The following is a 21,321-nucleotide window of genomic DNA, read 5'->3' on the forward strand; positions in this document are numbered from 1 at the left end:
TTAAACTTTATATTAAAACATAAGTTCTCTTAATCTTTTCTGAAGCTAAAGAAGTTATACAAAACTGTTTTTTCATTATTTTAAAAAAAGAAATTGAGATATCTATTTTTGGTATGCTTAATTTATTTTATGATATCTGTACGTAATTAGAATTATATCATAATATTAACGAAAAGGACGTCTTAAATATTTTTACCTCCTGATAAGCGATTAGAGTTAATTAACTGTGAGATACCGAAAATTCTTTATTACTATTTTTAATCTTCTACAGTTTCTGAGAATGAAAAATTGATATTTTAAACCGCGTATTTTTTTAATGATTAATTGAAAAGGGCTCTCGGCCACAGGATTTCTTATCGAGGGAAGGATTACTATTAATCTCGTCGACATTTAGCTTATTAATTATTTGGTCCGACCAGACCCTGTCTCAAATACGCTAACTTGAAATCATAATATTTAATACATGCAGATCCTTATAAGGTCTTCTTCTTCTGCCTTCCTATGGACCTATGTGGTATGTTTTCCAGGGGATTGTTCCTCCTGTGAGGAGGATTATCAGCTGTTTTACAACTTTTGGGAAGTCTTCCGCGAAGACGATTCCCGTGAGGCTAATACTAGTCATGGCACGATCATGATTATGACAAAATGGCATGGCATGATCTAGGCAGACATGGAAAGTGTGTCATCTCAAACCAGGAGTGATAACACCGCTCGCTTCTTGAATGCTTACCTTTGTTGTAGAAACACATCGACAGTACTGTTAAGTGAGATTTTTTTTACTGTTCTGAGTATCTTTGGCAAAGGGGAAAAGAATCCGACGTTGCGTCTCAAATTTCCCACGGCAAATGCAGCATTGGTACGCATGTTACGGTGGCGTACGTTATGGTTAATCTGAGCAAGGATATTATCATGGCCATCTATGCAGTTGATAGTATTTTGTGCAAGAATATTAAACCAGCCGTTCTGACCTGTAAACTAAAAATATGGAAATATTCTAATTGCCATCTAAACTAGCAAATAACGGATCCCTGTAAATGTCTAGACTTCGATATTACCTTGTCAAATATGTTTTCCCTCTCTTGTTGTAATAAATTTCAATATACCAACCACCCTCATTTTACCGGGTCATCTGGATTTGGACTATACATATGAAATAGGTTAGTGGTCGATGGATCGAAACTCCACTCCGGTGCAAGTGGCTTACGTTTTCTTGTAGTACCTGGATTGATTTAGGGAGTGGCCTGCTTTACAAGGTCCAAAAAAGGTTTTTGGCGATTTTTCGAAAGGGAAAGAAACAACTGCGCTTCGTAAACTGGTAGGTTTATTTATACAGATTCAAAGAGAACATTTTTTTTCCCGATAAAATCATAACACACGACAGATTTATCAGCCAATTCCCGGGGCGTTTTGCCACTCGTTTTGCTACTCTTATTGGCAGGAAAAATTTAGCTCGCAATTTTTGTCAGAAATAAAAAAACCCAAAGTGATTTTCAGTTATCATATGTTTTTCTTCTGAGTAACCTAATAAAAAGCAGAAAAACCCTCAAATAGATATTTTAAAATTTTAAAATATGTTTCTTTAAAAATACTTCGAATTGGTCTCCATTACCTTGTGAATATATTCTTAAATAGTTCTGTTTATCTATCGATTTAGGCATAAAGAAAAATAAACCAGGCTCCCTTAAATGTTTCAATTGTACACATTCATTTGATTTATTTGAATAAAAAAATAGGTATTAAAATTTACTACCATTTTGTTTTTTTTTATTCTATAGTTTCACTTTGCTACCGAGAGAGCACGCTCGCCAAATTTAGTACACTTGTTGGAACACTACTCATAATAACTGTAGCCGAAAGAATTCTCTCAAGGAAAAGGCGCTCTTTTAAAAAAAACAATATCGCCTTTATCCTATTTTTTGTGTCAGGTATTTCGAGTGATTTAAATTTATAAATATTCCTATTTAATTAACAGTGTATTTTGGATTTTCGTAATTAACTGTTGAAATTAAATTTAGATAATTATTAAAAAAACGAGATAACGGTACAGTTGTACGGTGATTCAGTAAATGAATAAATGGCTTAAAATGTAATTTATTAGTCAATGAATTTAGAAAGGAAAAAAATATTATTTTGAGTTAGGTATTTGGTTTTGATACCAGATTTTTTATTCGACTAATTTATTTTTATTGTTATTATGAGTATGGTTACACGGTCAGACTACCGTATTTATATTTTACTTCCGTAATTTTTGAGATATTTTTTTTAAGGCCGATAGAGCTTTAAGATAGATATTGAATATAATATCGAGCCATAATCGCCAAAACATCGTAACCGACAAAAACTGTATTATAATACCGTAAAAGGTATAATGTTTTTTTTTCTTAATTAAGGAATATACCTGTGTACTTTTGAGAACCAAATTTTGTTTCGAATATTTTATGGCACAAGTGCCTTTTGCAATATAATTGTAAAATGTAATGTAATTTACCATTCATTAACCATTTGCTTCCTTAAGGTACAAATGAGTCCAAATGTGATATTGTGATATATTTACATACATTTTACATACAATATTACATTTTAGTTATTTTTAAAACATTTTTATTTATTTAAATATTTTTTTACAGGACTCACCAAGCCAATTTATATGGCATGTCGGTAAAGATCCTTTACATTAAATCAAATGATAGTCCTACATAGCTGTATAATAATAATTACTACTACAAAGTTGTAAAATATTACATTATAATGAACTCATTAACTGAACTCAGTTTAACAAAAAATTAAGAAACAATATCAAAACATGAATATATAAAAAGAAAAATACGTATACATGTACTCGTATGTATAATAGCATACAAAAGCAAATAAAATACTTGGTAAATTATGAACATAAAATGAGTTAACAGCACAGATCGTTAGCATAAGTAGCTTTTGCTAATTAATCGTTAATCGTTACTATAGAACATCATAAAATATTTTTAAAGGGATACTCATTTTTTTATAATCCAAACAAGTACATTCCTTAATAATGTTATCAAGTATAAAACCTACCTACTCTTCTGTAAAATATTGTTTTTGTGAGTTACAATGTTTTGGAGATCATGGCTTAATATGTACAATGAGGAAGTTCAGTGGTTTTTGAAAAAAAAAATATTTGCTAAAAGTCTTTTAAACTAAGCAAAAATTATGTTTTTTTAATTTTGATGTAGTATATTATCAGCGCTATGATTTTTTTATATTTCGTATTTCTGAAATTACTCCACGTGTGATGTCTCAAGTTCCCTTCCGCTTCTTCTCGGTCAGTTCTGCCGATTGGTCCGTGGACGTACCGTAAACAGGAAATCTTTCACATCTATCTTATCATTGGTTGATTCGAATGAATTAGTGACGTCGTTCAATGCAGTTCGTTTTTATTAAAATATTTTTTATTATTTTTTTCATAAATTTTCTAGAAACTTTACGGTACAATTTAATGCTTTAATTTTTTCTTGAGAAAACATTTTTTGTATCCAATTTCCCGTAAGGTTGAACTTCCTCGTTGAACATTATTATCTTCTAAGAGGTTTCGCGTATTCGAAGGGGTTGAAAAAATACCGATTATATGTTTTGCTTTCTACTCCATATAAAATAAATATATTTGCATGGAAATTTAAAGTGTCTTCGTTGGTAACCAATAATTAAACATATTTAGAAGAAAAAATTGTATGAATATTCTGCTTTTCATACATAAACCATCATTTTACTTTGTAGAAAAAAGTTAAGATAAATGTAAATATTAACTTCCCATTGTAATCGGGGTCCAGGTATGTGGAGGGAGTGCTTTGGTGCACTGTTTTAAATGTTTGATTAAGATTCTAATAGATGCCTTTTTCGACTACGGGAATTTATTCTCAACGGTGACGAACTGAACAATTCTTGCGCTGTAATAATTCGCGAGCCGCTGTATGCGGGTAATCTGATTAATTTTAACAACACTTGTTTTCCAGGATTCTTCATCAGGACGCCGTTAGTAGGATCTCTTCCAGAAAATAAAAAATATGACGATGAATATGGCTGGGAGCTGCCACATACATTGGAAGTATCGCATTCTGATGTTCAAAAGTCAACCGAAGATATACCCAAAGACCAAAGTCACACCAACCAAACTTATGAACAAGAAATACCAATGGATAATTATTAATTAATTAATTAATAATTATTAAAATTTTAAGAAAGTAATGTAAATAATAATGAATGTCAATCTTTGGTTCAATGATAAATAATACGACTAATAAAAATAATATAAGAACAAATGGATGCAATTTTTATTTAACATCAAATTATATCGTATTGTGATCGTTTGTCGTCATTGACGTACAGTAAGCAGACACGTTTTTTCCTAACAAGCTGCATTCATGCGGAAGTTCAGTGCTACAGTAAATTTGATACAATTTATTTTTTCTTACTTGCGGTAAAAATTCATCGAGAAGTTTCTCCAAAATGTAGGAAAAAACAATAAAAAAGATTTTATTGAAAACGAACTACTTAAAATGACGTCACAAGTTCTTCTTAATCAATCATTGATAGTATTGTGATAGATTTCCGGTTTTCGGGAAGCCAACCTACCAATCAGGACAACTCGCCAAAGAAAAAAATTATGTCTTCCGCGGAATAATTCAAAAATTACAATTTTTTTAAAAATCGTACCCGATAAAAGGATACATAAAAATTAACATAATTTTTGTTTTAGCTTAATTTCATAGTCTATTAATTTTAGCACTGATCTTCCTCATTTGCAAGCGTTCTTCGAGTCTAAGTCGTTGCATTAAAAATTAAGAATTGTTACAGAAAAAAAAACGGTTACATGTTTGATAAGAGAACAATATTATTTTACCAATATATTTATTTCCCAGAAAAAACAGCCTATATTTCATTATTTTATTTTCAACAAATAAAAGGCGTTTTAATATCAATCATAATTTTTAATCCGATAATTTGATTAATTTACAAGGTTTTCCAAAATAATATAAACTTAATATGAAAAAATAAATAGTTTACATTTCGATAATAATTACTATTTATAAAATATTTATTTTGTATACACATTTGTTAAAAATATTTTTAAAAAAACAAATCAATCAACCAAAACTGTATGGAGATTATTAAAAGCACAAAATCAACTGATGTATAAATTAATTTCAAGTGCAAATTTATAAGATCTTGTTCTTATTTGAAACACAATTTATTACTTACATTAAATATCAACAAAGTTATACTTTTATATTGTTTGCAATTATTTAAAATTTGGCACGAAATGAGACATTTGACACACAGAAGCTCTTAAAAACCCAGCCACAAAATGTCGTCAGTTGAAAATCTAGGCTTACTTGCATTTTGAAATTGTTAAATTAAAGTAAAATTATCCGGAATATCACACTGTCGTGAATTTTCAGCTATTTCAGTAGATCAAATAACAAGAGGTCCATTAGCGTGCGGATCATTCATTTTTGTATGAGTTCATACCAATATTTAAGGAACAAATATAAATGCCACCACACAAAGAATAGTATTATATGGTTAGTACAAGTTACAAAATATTTTTTAATGATTTATTCTGGTTCCATAGATGGATAATTAAAATAAATTTAAAGGAATGCATTTAAAAAAGAACATGTGAGTATAAATATTTCATTCCTATTATTAATCCAAATATTTTAATTTTCAGATATTTTCATTCTTATTTATCCAAATATTTTAAGTTTTCAGATATTTTCATTCACATTATTTATCCATTTTCTTAAACTGCGGTTTAGATTTATTTCTTTCATAGGATTAAAATTCTTTCATAGGATAAAAATTTTAAACCAAATAGTTTAATTTTCAGATCATTTCCTATTTCATTCTTTATATTTGTCCAAATATTTTAATTTTCGAATAGTTTCATTCTAATTATTTATCCAAATAGTTTGATTTTTATATCATTTCCTATTTCATTATTATTATTTATCAAAATTTTTAAATTTTCAGATGTTTTCATTTTTGTTATTTATCCAAATAGTTTAAGTTTCAGATCATTTTTTTTTTCATTCTTATTATTTATCCAAATATTTAAATTTTCAGATCATTTCCTTAAAGTCATAAATAACTTGTACTGTAAAATGGGAATCTAGTTATGGAAAAGTGGAGTTTGAACCTTGAACCTTTGATCTGAGTTCACAACACTGCTACGGGACCATAACCCGGTTCAAAAAGAAAGCCTTTTTTTCCATTTCAGATAAAATAATTAATTATCTATTTGGGTGACACCTATTTTTATTCTATTCCGTTTTGGTATGCATTTGAAATATACATAGTTGAAATGAGTTACATACTTTGAATACAAACGATGATTTGCCAATGTAAATTCAATCTTTCACAGGTGCATTTTGTAATTAAGCTCATCAGTATTATTGAAATATAAAATGGCAATGAAAAAAACCATATTAAAAGCTGTCCAAGAATTAAACCCGGAATCCTAAAATTACAACATAAAGGCAACCTGAAATTCCGCTCTCTATTACAGGAATTAAACAGTATTGTGAAAATTCATGAGTAGTTTAATTGGACGAAACTAGATTTATTTAAAAAAACAAATTTGATATTTACTTTTTGATTAAGAACTATTTTTCTCATGTCTGCACAATAAAACAAAAATGGAAAAACTCATTTCTACTAACGATAAAATTATACTCTTCATCAATGTGTTTTTGTAAATCGATAAGATTTTATAAATAAAAATTTTCTTGTACTGCGGTTTAAATTCATTTTTTTCATAGGATAAAAATCTAAAATTTTAAACCAATGTGTTAGACAAAACCTCCCTAAGTGATTTTAAGTACAATATAATATATAGTAAGTTACAGTTGATTTTTGTAAAGGAAGCTATTTAAAAAAAAAGTTAATATGTACACAAAATGAATACATTAAGATCCGCAGTACTTGCAAAATAATTATTTACCCCAATAGTCAATTAGGTATAGGAACAACATACAATAATATTATATCAAGTCATTTATGTTAATCTTAATTATTAAAACTATTCAGTCTCCAATTAAAAACAAAACATTTAGGCACTTAGATGCACCGATATTATTTTCTAAAAATACTTGATTAAATTAGCTAATAAAACATCGCTTTTTATTTACATCTATTAACGACGTCATATTTGCAAAAAAACGTTGGTTTAGTGTGCACTAGTTTTTGGTATATTAAAATCAACATGACTGCTCAATAAATTGAATCAAGTAAGTTTATTTAAAGTCAATTAATAATGAATACGTTTAGGTCAATTCTATTAATTCGGTTTCTTCACCATCTTCCAAACCAGTCCTACTACTTCTTTCCTCAAAATAATCACTACGCATGAGTTCTCTCTCATCCGATCTACAGGGATACCTTTTCCTGTGATAGAAATACATTGTTACTCCAATACCACTCGCGATTCCTACCCCGATACCGAGGAAAAGTCCAACATTAAACACAAGATCAGAAATTGGCACATAAAAGTAATGTGGCTTAGTAAACTCGCCATTTCCTCCTAAAGACGTGGCTTTTACTCTAACACTGTAATTTCCATGGTGCAGATGGTTCAACGTGTAACTTCCTCCATTCTTCTCGTGATCTAGCCGAGTCACACATTCTTGGATGGGCTTAAAATTGGAAACGTCTAATCGAATGTATTCTATTGTAAATGAAACTATGGCACCATTTGGATTCTTCGGTTCTTCCCAATAAAGTACTGCGGCGGAGTATTTCAAAACGATGGAAGAAATATCCACAACATCATCGGCTGTTTCATTTTTCAACGTTCTTTGCGCCGTCATAGATATCGGACCGCAGTCAGAATCTTGATTACCCATGCAAGCTGAGACAAATATGATGTACTTCGTGTAGTGCAGTAAATTAAACAAAGTGTAGTTTTTACGTTGCGCTTCGAACACGGCGGAAAAGAAATGGTATTTATTATTTTTCGTTATATTTCGCAGAAATGGCCTAGGTGTAGGCTCTTCTACAAAGTCTTTTGGAACTTTGAAGTCCGCACGTCTAACTTGTCTTTCGTGGCTCTCAGTTTCGTTCACTTCGACATCAAAGCGTTTTTTGTTGGAATAATCTACTAAACCACATCTTTTCTCATTTAAAATATCAAATACTTCTTCACTGGGTTTCATGTCCGTCTTGCAGAGCATAGACGATCCTGTCTTGGAATAAATTTCGTAACTAGATACCGCCTGATTAGCCACAAACTTGTCCCAATACGCCTTATCGGGAATTTCACCACAGTGGCACCCGTCTTCTTTACCGGTATCTTTTTCAACGGGTTCTTCTTTTTTTTCAACAATTTGTGACAAGTCTAGTGGACTATAGCAATAATTTCGTGTATCTAAAAACTTTAAATCATCTAATTGAATGTACATTTCAATTACATAACGAGTAATTGTACCTTTATACTCCGGATCGTCTGACCAGTTTATTGTAATTGTATTTTCAGTCACGTTGGTGGTCCTGACATCAAATGGCATTGACGGAATATCCGTTTCTGTAGTAAAAAACTTAACTACACTTTGTCCATGCTTCCCAGTTACACCAGTTACGTATTGTCCCTTAATAGAATTATAAGTTTCAACATAAAATGCATATTTGGTAGATGGCTTGAGATCTGTTAAATTATAAGTTAGTAAATTAGGGAGTGGTTCTTTTGGCTCATTGATAAATACAGATATCCATTCATGATCATAGCAAGAATCTCTTCCGAAATCTGGCGTAACATCGTTATCCGGTTCTTCCATGTAAAATAATAAGTAGCCTAAAATACTTTGATTGGCATTACTTGGCTTAAAACGTTCCCAGCTTATTGTGGCGTTCGTTTTACCTAAAACCTGACTTTCGGTTACCAAAGCCATTTTTTGGCATATTATTTTATATCCATTAGATTCGTTAGAAACATCTAGCGTTGTCAAAGATGCATTGTTCATGTTAGTCATTTTGACCAAGTCGTTAACCTCCGATAAACATAATTTAGCATTGTTGTGAAAGAAAACTGTTCCATTAACAAGGGTTAGGTTTTTCTTAGTAGACCAATCCCACGTCGATTGAAGATTATTCATTTCGTATACGACTAATGAATACCGATCGAATACGAGTTCATCTCCGTGAATTACGGTCAAGTTTTTAAAGAAATCCAAAGAAGTTAGTGTTACCGATCGATAGACTTTGAGATAACCTCTAATTTCTTCTATGCTTCCGAGATGATCTTCCATTTCTTTCATCGTGTCGATACTGTGTTCACCGTCCAATCTAATTTCTACAGATCCATTGACTATATGGCATCCACTGCTTTGCTGAGCATCCGATAGAGAATTTACATTAATGCCGTAACAATACTGAAAACAAAGACATCATAATTATTTTTTTTAAATGTAGAGACTAGATTGTTGCCATATACGTAATCATACATCCTTTACTTACAGTGATACACTTGTCGCAGTATTCGCAGGTCTTCTTGCCATTTTTTATTTTGAGTTCATATCCGGTGGGACACCTTCTCACGCATTTGCCATCCCAAATCCACCCCTCCCTGTGATACATTTTGCGACATAATTCTTCGGTGATGCACTGAAAGGCGGGCGCATACTCATATCTGAAAATCACAATAAAATTACCCGTATGTTTTGATAAATGTAAAAAAAATATAGTACATTGCAAATTATTTGTGACCAAAAGTAATATTATTTTTAAATGTTGCGTTATTTTTTTACATTTCTTTTCCAGATCATTGCTACAGAGTGACATTTATTCATAACATAAATTTGTCAAAATAATGGTTATTTATAGATTCCAATCTTACATGGTTTTAAGTGAATTCCCATAGTTGCAACTACAATCTAGTTATTCATTCAAATCGTAATCTTTTTTTCCATGATTAGACACTTTTATAATATTTTTTTAAATCTCTTTAAAACACTTTTTGCATGTAAAAATGAATGAGAGAATTTCTTTAAATTACTATCGCAATATATTTATTGTTTTAAAGTATTAGACTATTGAAGTTTTTTGTGGTAAATTTTTTTCTTAGGCAATACTTTTTAAAAAATCCCTTGAGTACTTACCCATAACTTTATTGTGTTAAGAAAACGTGTTTGTATAATAAATCATAATTAGTCATAATAATCAAATATGGTCATATTACTGCAATATCTAGATACTCATTTTTTTAATCCATCTTTTAAGGCTGTTGTCTAATAAAAAATCCGAAAATATTACGATTTTACATCAATTTATTACGTCGTTCTTTTAATATTATGCCATTTATTTATTAAAATTAAATTTACAGACAGGGTCCATTTTAAGAAAAAGACAATCATATACAGTAACTAGAAACGAAACAATAAAGGAAAATGCCAAGACAATTGAATATAATGGGTAAACATTATCTGATCCAGTTTAATTATTGATGTAGTGAATTTATTTAATATAACCGTATTTTTTAAATAGATTAATAATGTTTTTTTAGTTCACAACCAAAATATTCAGATCCCGATTGTAGTTAACAAGTCTGATCATTCTGAGTAGAGGTGCCTGGAAACCATAATTAGTTTTATGATGAATGAGGAACAGAGTTTCACTTTTTCTCAGTCTTCGTAAAGAAAAAATAATTTTAAAAAATAACGTAAATAAACATAAATAAGAACATTTGTTTTCTACGTTATTTTTGATTAAAAAAAATATACTTCAAATTTTTATGTCAATTAAATATCATTACTTTGAAAAGTCGGTCAAAACCGACATTTTACGCCACTTGAAATTATCTCTTAACATTTGTACATTTGTACTAATTGTAAATAATACGAGTTGAACAGGAAATTTATAAAAGAAAGAACTTAATCTTTCCTTTTTAAAAATAAATAAAATCATTTGGAATTACACCAATTGTACTGTATTTTTAAAAATGTTAAATTAAAACTTTAATAAATACTCGTCTGAAATTTTAAGGAAAAATACTTGAGTTGTAAATCTTTCATTTCAACATTATGTTTTCAGCAAAATTTCAATGCCATCGAATTACCGATATGATCCTCGTTATTTTTTATTAAACTACAGCCTTAAGACGTATATTTATTTTTAGGTGTTTTTTTTTTGTACCTATACATTAAAAAATGTGTAAAAACAACAAAAAACAGTACTTAACCTATTCAAATACGATGGAATTGACCAAAAAAGAAAAAATAAGTTGATAATAATAAATACTCCGATTCGTGGGGAACTGCAAAATATTTGAAAATAACTTACTTATGCGGTGGACACGTCTCAACACACATATTGTCATCTATAAGGTGCTTGCAGCGATAACATAGTGATCCTATACTTGTACACCCTCCCAGGCACTCTGGGTGACACTTCATGGAAGCGATGGATCGTTGACAATTCCTATATCAAAAAACATCATTATTAAAGAAAACATATTTACATATACATTGAGGTATATAACTAGAGCGTTCGAAATATGTTCCCTCAACTTGCAGCCAATTAGCATATGTTTGATAGAAGGGACTTTAGTCTGTTGCGACCATTCCCCAGCTACTTTTCTCCTCGCAATTACCTTAATGTCTATATGTACGCTTAGAAACTGCACAAATCGATCTGGAAAAGCAATGCCTATCATAATCAATACTTGTTTAAAATAGCTATCTTTATTTTATTTTATTTTATTGAAATATACGGCACTTAGTGCCTTTTACATATTAGTTACAAATACAATTAGATATACATACATGTAAGCATAAGTAATACAGAGCATTTAAAACAATATTATTAATTAACAAATTAAGAAAGTCTAAAAAAGATAAACTATATAAAAGAATAAAATATTACCAGTTATAGAATTATCGATAAAAAAAATATAATTTGGTATTAGAAATACTTTGAACCAGTTAAAAAAAACTAAGAAAACAATTTTGAATAACATTAAAAAAAAATTAAAAAAATTATGTATTATTATTCAAAACTAATACTTAGGTAAATAGTATATATTTATGTATTAAAGTATATAATGATGTTAAAAAATGATAAAGAGAAATATTTTGTACTTCTAAAATAATTCAAGAAAAGAAACGAAAAAAGAAAAAAAAAATGTCTTAAAAAATGTTTTATGTCAAAAACGTTCTATTGATATGTAACCAATTTGTGAGTTATCTCTTGTCTCTGTCCTGCTCAGTTAGTCGGGCGTAAAGCGAAACGACAAACAAGGGTGACGCGTATGCGGAAGGGAGCGACATACTGAATAGAACTTACAGTGGACCGATGTTTTGTAATAAAAATAATGTAGATATACATAAATTAATTATAAACATAAATATGCAGTGTTTAAAACTGTCTGAACATTTTGTTAATTATTTTTGTTATTAAGTTAGTCTTCTTTGTTTATTCTCAAATGTAAAAATATGTTGAAAAAAGCATACCTTTTGTTAAGTGTCCTCGGCACGGGTAACCCCAGTGAGGTCACATTATTTTTATTATTAATAATAGTTTGTAAGACAAAAAATATTAATAAATATGTAAACAGTCCGTGCTTTTTACTGTACTACTTGTTTTGCTAGTCAAAGTTGACGTGATATAACGTGACGATACTTGCTCTCTCCATAGGTCAATCTCTTTTCTTTGGGGACAACTTTTCAGCTCGGATTTGTATGTAGTGTTATCTTTATATATTATATCTCAAAGTACATATATGATATTCTCGAAATAAAAATCTTTCCGTCGTAATGCCAACATTTATTTACCTAAGTTCAAGAAACATTAAGAGAATATGCGATGGAAGGGCAGATTGATGAATACATATTTCGTATTTGAAGACAGTTAGTTATTCCATCACTCTCTCGCAGATGTCTCCCCGATACTGTGCGACAAAGACTGATAACGAATTCACGTCGGACTGTTTATGCCTAACTAAAACCGACAAAATCGAGGTTTTCTGTCAAAAGTGTAATTTAGCTAAAATTCAAAGGGTGATTTCTTTGTTTTTTTTTTTTTTGGATTGAAAGTTATTTTATAATTTTTTCTGCAACTTTCATTATTATGTAAAAAGATATTCAGAAGAATCGTTATTTCTTATTGTTCAAATAAACTAAAATATGAAATAAAAACTGAAAAAAATAAACCTTTTTTATATTATTTTTCCCAGTATTTGCATAAAAAACCAACATAACAATATGTTTTTAGTTAGAATAAGAAAGATTGGGCATTGAAGGGTCAATTACTAGATATACTATGAATTTCACAAGAAAACCTTTAAAAAAAGGTAACAAAATAGGTAATAATTGTTTTTTTTACCTGGGATATTTTTACTACAACAAGATGCATTAAGCTTTATCGATTTTCAAAGAAATACACAATTGCAATGCCTACGTAAAATAAATCCAATTGACTTGCCACGACTCGCCAGAAAAATTGAGTTCAGTTTGAGGATTATTAAAGTTTACTCTTTGCATCCATGCAGCCTCAAAGTACAAAACACTATCACAAAACAATATTGAAAAGCAGTTTTACAAAATATGTTTTTTTTACAATTCTGCAAAATACATTTAGTGTAATAATATTTTTTAATCAATAAATACGATATAACAATAAAGAAAACATAATATTCTCGACACGTGGATAAAATAATTGTATGTAAAGTTACGAGAATATTTATTTTTTTTGACAAAATTAATTATTCCGGTTAACTAAAGAGAACTTTGTATAATCTTTATATAAATAAATAATATTTGCATTACATAATGTACATGTAAAGATTATAATATAAACAAATCAAATAAATATATAAGAATAGGAACAAAACCCGGTCACTGTTCCAAAAAAATTAAATTGAAAAGTTAACAAAACTAAGAAAAATATTTTAATTTAATTAAAATTAAATTCTATCAAGAAATGTTAGTATGGAAACTAAATCTTATAGTATGCATATTATTTGGGAAATGTTAAATTATTAAATAAAAATTTATAATGTTTTACAAATGAAATATATCATTTACATATTATCTTTTACAGAATATTTTATTTTTTCTTTCTTATGTTATACAAAAATATTATAAATATCAATTGTTTATTATAAGAGCAAAAATTCATCACGAACAGGCCATGCCTTTGTGGGATTTTTTGTTTACTATTTTTCTATTAATATGTATTTCGTTGATATGTAATTATGCTTTACTTTTTTAATACTCTATTTTATTATTATGTTTATTATAAGAAAACAAAAAAAAATAAAAATAAAATTAAAATTAAAATTTTAAAAACACAGTAAAATTTAATTATATTTTTCCTCTATATTTACTTACATATAATATTTTTATTATCAAACATATTTATATATAAATAAACTATTCATTCGATTTATTCTAATGGAGTAGAGATTACAAAAAATTGTTTGGCGGAATGACACAATCTATTTTATTTCTACACAATTATTCCGTTATCAATTTTGATGGGACTTTTAAACATTTACTCGTTGCTTATTGTTTTAATGGACAGTATGAGTAGGTTAATACACTTAAATTGCGCAATAATTATGGTCCCTTTTACCAAAATTGATATAGGTTTATATTTGTAAGAGTTGTCTTTGTGTCGACAATCTTGTGATTAAATGAACAGTATGTGGTGTTTTGTACAGATACTCGAATATGTTAAATAAATAAATAAAATTATTTACGACAAATACATAACAGTCAGTCAAAACTAGGTTTTAATCGAACTACATGAAATAAATACCTTAACCATTGAAACTTTTCCACTACACAAAACGATTACGTATATTTTCCACACATACCCAGTATCGTCTGCGCTCTTGGGAATTTCTGAGGTTTGATTCGAGTCCGTTATCGTTTCTTGTGGCCTGTTAGATATATTTTTTTAATTTATTTGTGTTATTTTATTTTATTAGTGTACACGGCAGAAATGCTATTTATAAACATGAACATAAATACATTAAACAAAACAGTGTTCTATTACAAAATTATGAAAAGAAACAAGAATAATATATTTTTACATATCGGTATTCAGATGGCAGAAGGGACCATCTGTAATTTTCAAAAATGTTCAGGAGAGCTGAAATAAGACTCTATATCAAGACTTCGATCCATAAACTAAAATATTTAAGTGTTATTTTGAAATAACAAATTACCATTCTAAATAATGCTGTTTTTTTTTCAATGTGTATTTACGGACATATTTATTAAAACTTTTGAAAACTTAAAAAAAATAAATACAGATGGTCCCTTCTCCCATCTGACTACCGATTTTACACAGTTGCTTTATACATTGGACTATATTATAACTATGCGATTTATTATACTTAAGATACTTGGTTAAAAAAATAAAGATAACGCAGTAAATAAGAAATAGCGAAAATCATAAATTCTTTATTTGTTGGTATTGTTGCAATGTATATTGAATGGCTAAGGTATAATATAAACTGTCTCGCGCTCAGAACTGAGTGGTTCTCAACAATTTATAAAATAAAATATAATATAAAATGAAATAATTAACCCTTCAAAAAAATTAAGTATGAAAAATATAATAATAAAAAATAAAAATTGAAAGAAACTCTAAGAATCTTAAATCTATTCATACGTATATACATATATATATATATATATACATTTAACATGTATTATTTTAAAACATTTATTATCTCTTTTTATAATTTAACATAAATATTTAAACAGCAGTCAGAATCCTAAACTTTTTTTTTAATAGCTAGTTTAAACTTGATTTGACTAATGTTAAAAATGTCAATACAAATGATCTGGTAACCTAGACTGTGCAATCTTAGAATAGGTGAGTTATTAGCATAATTTGTTGCCGCAATATCTACATGAAATGGCACATTATGTCTAATAGTTTTAACAGGTATTCGGAATTAAATCATATTTAGCAAGTCAAGAAAGTCTAACACGCCATTTATTATCTTAAAAACTTTCCAAATCAAGTGTATTCGTTAAAAAGTCAAAGCTTTAAAATATAATAAGACTAGATAGTTTGTAATTGATAAAGCGTAAAAATTTTCTCTGCACTCTCTCAAGTTTTAACGAATAAACTCCGTAAAATGGGCCTTAGATACTTGAATTATATTCAAGTATGCTCCTAAAAATGATATGTAGAAAGTTTTGAAAGATAATACTGATTAAAATCTTTGACCGTTCTAAAATATATCTTAACGATTTCATTGTTCTATTAGTAATTCCATTAATATGAAGTATAAATGACAATTTTTGATCAAATACAATACCTAGATCCTTTATTTCGATACTCTTTGTAAATCATGTTGATTTATTCTAAACTCAAATAACAAAGGTTGTTTTTTCTTGAAAAAAGTTATGGATTCACATTTGCTAATGTAGATGCAATTCGTTGTTACAACACCATTGAAATAATTTATTTAAGTTTTCTTGAAAAACATAACAATCATCAATAGTTGAAATAGTTTTAAATATCTTGATGTCATCAGCAAACATAAGAATTTCAACATCGTGAAATATGCTTGTTTTATCATTAATAAACAAGGAAAATAAAATTGGTCCAAAATGAGATCCCTGGGGTACTCCGCTTAGTGCTTCAAATTGATCGGAATTAAAATTAAATATTTTTATCAGAAGTTTTCTAGACGTTAGGTAACTATTCAACCATCTAAGGATATCATCGCCCAATCCTAAGTTCCTCAATTTATATATTAGTACACGATAAGATTATTTATCAAAAGCTTTGCTAAAGTCCGTATAAACTGTATCAACCTGTAGTCGTTTATTAAAAGCTCATTCACTGTTCTGTTACTGTTCGTAAATTGTATGATTCGTTAAACTTGATCTTCCTTGAATAAATCCCGTATTGATCAGGATATATCGCTTTTTTTACTTCAGCAACAAATTTAGATAAAAACAAAGATTAAAATAATTTAGGAATAGTTGACAGTATTCGAGTACACTAGGTCTATAACTCAGCACATCAGTTCTTTCACTTTTTTATGAATAGGAGTTAAATGGCTTATTTTCCATTGATCGGGAAAAATGGCATTTTCAGTTGATAAATTAAATAAAGCCCTAAGAGGAATAGTTAAAACATGAACACATTAAGATAAAAATATTGGTGGAATTTTATCAGAACCAGGTGATTTAGTTATGTCTTAAGATTTAATTTTTTCAGCAACATCAGTGTTAAAAAAATCACATGTATTAAAATTAATTTTGCTGTTGGAATTGTTAAAAGGTGGATATTTGAAGTTGGAACTAAATTACTCAAATAAACCTTAGCAAAGTTTTCTGCAAATAAATTAGCAACTTCTTGAAGATTTTCGGCCATTTTGCTTTCAATATACATAGCAGCCGGTATTCCCGACTCAGTGCTATTGAGTATTTGGGAGAAATTGTAAATATTTTGTAGTTTTCGAACAGCAAATTCCTCCAGTTTATTTAAACAGTTTTTATAACATTGCCTAGCAAGTGTTTTAGCTTGTTAAACTTTTACAAGGCATACTTTTTTATTTTCTAGACCATCATGGTGTCCCCTATTATTAGGTTATTCATTCATTACCACACACCCTGTATAACAGACTACACGGAACTATCTGGAACGCTCGCAATTCATGTTTAAATGACGAATATTTTTATTGAATTTTAACTTAAAATTAAATAACACTTATAAATGTTATGATGTTGATGTATCAACAAATGTGCAACAATATAACTGTATTTATTTTCCATCGTCTATGAAATCGACGTGGTCGTAGAACAACGACTGATGTGCGAAAAATGCGACCTTGACTTTGTTTTATATTTAATTATAAAACCTTTTTTAAAGGCTTTATATTCTAGGTTTCAAAATAGTCAAAAATGTACTACTAACCTAAGTACCGTCGTAAGTAACCTAAGTCAGCCTCGTGGTTTAATAGCCAGCGCGTTTCCCAGCCATGCGAGGGGTCTTGGGTTCGATTCCCGACATGGTTGATTTAAAATATTTATGTTAGAGGGTGTTTTCATACCAAAATGTTTCATAGTCCGTGGACTGATACTTGAAGCGTAAGACTGATTATCTTACCTTCATGTAACAAAAATTGATTGATGTACCAATGCAGTGCCCTATACACTATTAGGTGCGGAAAGGGAATGATGATGATGATGAAACTAAGTATCATGGGATATACTTTTGTACTTGTTGAGTTATGACATAAAGTTTTTTTTTCAAATTACAACTAAAGTATTGAAGAAAATCACATACGTTGTTGTTCTACGATCCCGACAATAGGATTTTTTTTTATTTGGAAAGATCAGTTGAGGGCATTGGAAGAAAAGATAGCGACCTCCATAAAAAAAAAAATTGGTTGTGACGTCATTTTGTGATTTATCTACTTTATTTTTATAAAAATCATGATTTGAGTTGAAAATGTAGTTTTAAATCATACTTCCGATAGTTTGAAAATAGTTTTTGAAAGCATAGCAATATCCATCAGCCATTTTATTCGACCAATGACAGGCTTGAAATTTAAATTTTCAAAATGGCCGTGCCAAACAAATATTAAGAAAGTTTTTGGAATTCGTATTTCTATTAAAGTTAATTTATTAGTATTTTAAAGTTTAAGTTGAGTGAAAATAATATTTCTAACATGAAGACTCTTTGGCATTAGTGTAGCAGTTTTTGTTATTTTTCTCAAAAACACCAAAACGGGAGTTTGCTATCTTTGCTTTCAATGCCCTCAATTGTATGGACTCATGGAGAAAGAATAACAAAATCAAATAATATCCTTACAGAAAAAAATGGCCATTTAGTGTTTTTTACATGAGGTTTTCAATCGCTTATACTTACATGGCATTCCAACACCCATCATCGCAACCACGACACGACTCCGGACCCGGACACATGGACTGGCCATTTCCTCCGAAGTAATGCCCCGTCTTTCTCCCCGTGATCTTCTCCCAACTGACAGTCTCCGTGAAGCACAGGTGGGGATTCTTTTCCACGCGCACTGACCCTCGCTGGATTATCGTCAAGGACCTGAGTCCAATCTAAAACGAAACATTTCCCCTGATTAAGCTTGTTTATAAAAAAATATTTTCTTCAAGTTGATTCAATTAATTTTTCAGGGTATTGTTTGTAAGTTAGGGTGTCTAGATACTAGATATATACATATATATATATACTAGTGGACCCGACAGACGTTTTCCTGCCCAAACATTGGCTTGCCTGCCTTTAGCTGGATCAGCAAAAGGTTTTCGATATTCAATTTTTCGATAAACTATATACTAAGTGACATTTGACATTGAGTTTGACATTTCAATCTTTTTGTTTCGTCATTGTGTGATTTGTTGTTGCCCAAAGCAAAACCTAAAAAAGTGTGCAATACCTCGTTATCCTGCGCCGATTAGCTAAGGCCCGGTTGTATGATCGTCAGTAATAGTAAAAAATCTGTAGTAATAGTCAAAAATAAAAAGAATGAGTTGTTTCATCCATAGTAACTAAAGGTGAATAGTAAAACTCTTTAAACGTTAGTTAAAAATTCAACCCGCCAATGTTGGCGAGTAAAACGTTAATAGTAGAATAATGAAGATGGTGTCATTTTTTTTATGTTTACCGGTTATCTTTATTTACTCACGTCTCCCAGTATTGTTTTATTTCCGAATACGGAATGGATTATGCTTATCAATGCTTAAGCAATCTAAATCAGAGAGTTCGTTCGACGATGACTTTTTTTACTTAATCATCAAAAAAACGAAAATATTTTGAAAACGATTTGACAGTATTTTTCCACTAAACCTTGGCCGTTCAATTTCGTGACCGTCAAATTTATTTTGGTTTGTTTTAAATTTGTTTTATTTTTTTAAGTTTAAAGTTCATTAATTAAATAACTCTTATTAAATCACCCTTTACTTATCTATTTTGCTGTGACAATCATTGTTTCCGCAAACACAATAAAATTTTAGAGAAATTAAAAATTGTTTTGTTTTATTTTTTATTATCGAACATTTTTATTATTAACACAAATGTTTTTTGATTATATTTTTCACGATCTGACATTACGCGGTGATTTCGCGCATGCGTGCGGCTTAAGTTGGGCAAAGTAGGGGGTTTTTGGACACAGTCCGATGTATTCAAATATGATTTTACGCTCCTTCTGGACTATTCTTAATTCTATGATTATATATTATGCCTACATTATAATATTTCAGAGCTTTTACCGTATTTTTGTTGTCTTCTAATTTTTCTTATCATTCTTGTTTTCAAATAAGATATTAAAATATTGTTATTGTTCAAAGGTTTTTATTATATGAAATCATCAAACTTTATTACTATTATAAGATTCTGTTTACCGATGTTATTTTATTGCGTTTAAATATGCCATGTTGTCATGTGGTTTAATTTGTTCGCTTTTTTGTCATTTGCAAAGTCGAATTCCACAGTGTAACAATGTGTAAAAAAATAATCAAAACATAATATTCAATTTTTGAGATTTGGAATTAAAAAAACATTGGTTATATTTCACTCAAATATGGCATTCTTTTTGCAAACGTAAAACTCCGGTCGTCTTACCAACAAAGGGGTGTACTTATGTAGGAATACGATTTTTTTTAATGTTTTGAATTTAATATTTTTTTAGTGTTACCAAAAATTCCACAAAAAATATAAATGGGTAGAAATTATAATGAATTTAGGGAAAGAATCTGATTGCGAACCACAAAAAACAAATGCCGTTTGTAAACATTCAAAAACAAAGTTTTTTATCCACAAAAAAAACAACATCTTCCCATTTTTTTGCAAATGCATTCTCCTCGAATGCAACCCTGGTAGATCGATGAATAAAACATTTATGCTCCTAACTTCTTTTTTACAAATTCGATTGAAGATTTTAATATTTACGAACACGCACAGCGCAAAGATCTATATTTCTCTGAAAACCGCACGTAAATCGGTTAAGCCGTTTAGGAGGAGTATGGTGACATCACACAAACAGAGGAATTATATATATATAACGAAGATAATAAATACTATCAATTTTATTCAGACATGTTTAACTACAGGTAACCCATGGAATATACTTCAAATTCGAATATAAACATTTTCGTAGAGAAAATTCTGTTTGACTTTATAGGCAATAGAAGATAATTCTGTTAACTTCCTATTGTAATCGGTGCTTTGGGTTAATCTAGTCTACATTCGTAGTCATTCAGACAAAAGTAGGAAACACTTTTTCGAGTAATCTTTTTTCAGTTTATTTAACTTACTGTTTTAATGATCTCATATGTTTAATTATATTTGCTG

The 21,321-nt window shown here is 29.3% G+C and overlaps 2 protein-coding genes across 5 annotated transcripts in view; one reads left to right on the plus strand and one right to left on the minus strand.

Moving 5' to 3' along the window:
• The window catches only part of LOC148277424 (ammonium transporter Rh type A-like), a 34,248-nt gene extending 29,947 nt beyond the window's left edge, over positions 1-4,301 (plus strand). For both annotated transcript variants that reach the window (XM_088232898.1, XM_088232897.1), the window contains one exon: positions 3,990-4,301. In XM_088232898.1, the coding sequence (XP_088089024.1) occupies positions 3,990-4,183 (194 nt within the window). In that variant the 3' untranslated portion in view covers positions 4,184-4,301. The remainder of the gene's footprint in view (positions 1-3,989) is intronic.
• A 650-nt stretch (positions 4,302-4,951) lies between these two features.
• LOC148277425 (insulin-like growth factor 1 receptor) lies at positions 4,952-19,066 on the minus strand. Of its 3 annotated transcripts, none has more exons than XM_088232899.1 (4): positions 18,871-19,066; positions 11,308-11,445; positions 9,487-9,658; positions 4,952-9,401 (listed from the first exon to the last, which is right to left on the minus strand). In XM_088232899.1, the coding sequence occupies exons 1-4, from the start codon at positions 18,924-18,926 to the stop codon at positions 7,302-7,304; spliced, it is 2,466 nt and encodes an 821-aa protein (XP_088089025.1). In that variant the 5' UTR covers positions 18,927-19,066; the 3' UTR covers positions 4,952-7,301. The 3 variants fall into 3 exon arrangements, with proteins under 3 accessions (XP_088089025.1, XP_088089027.1, XP_088089026.1); XM_088232901.1 differs by lacking the exon at positions 18,871-19,066 and adding an exon at positions 14,843-14,907; XM_088232900.1 differs by lacking the exon at positions 18,871-19,066 and adding an exon at positions 14,785-14,854.
• Between the last annotated feature and the right edge of the window lie 2,255 nt (positions 19,067-21,321).

Source organism: Micrasema longulum, unplaced genomic scaffold (assembly GCF_059751315.1).
Source record: "Micrasema longulum isolate JH-2025_06_02 unplaced genomic scaffold, ASM5975131v1 h1tg001035l, whole genome shotgun sequence".
Lineage (NCBI taxonomy): Eukaryota > Metazoa > Arthropoda > Insecta > Trichoptera > Brachycentridae > Micrasema > Micrasema longulum.

Excerpts from the sequence above, each read along its gene's own strand:
- LOC148277425 (XM_088232899.1), bottom strand. The coding sequence starts at position 18,926 with ATGTGTCCGGGTCCGGAGTCGTGTCGTGGTTGCGATGATGGGTGTTGG. Across the intron at positions 11,446-18,870 it reads GATGGGTGTTGGAATGCCAT|GAATTGTCAACGATCCATCG; the intron begins GTAAGTATAAGC and ends TTTTTGATATAG. Across the intron at positions 9,659-11,307 it reads GAGACGTGTCCACCGCATAA|ATATGAGTATGCGCCCGCCT; the intron begins GTAAGTTATTTT and ends TGTGATTTTCAG.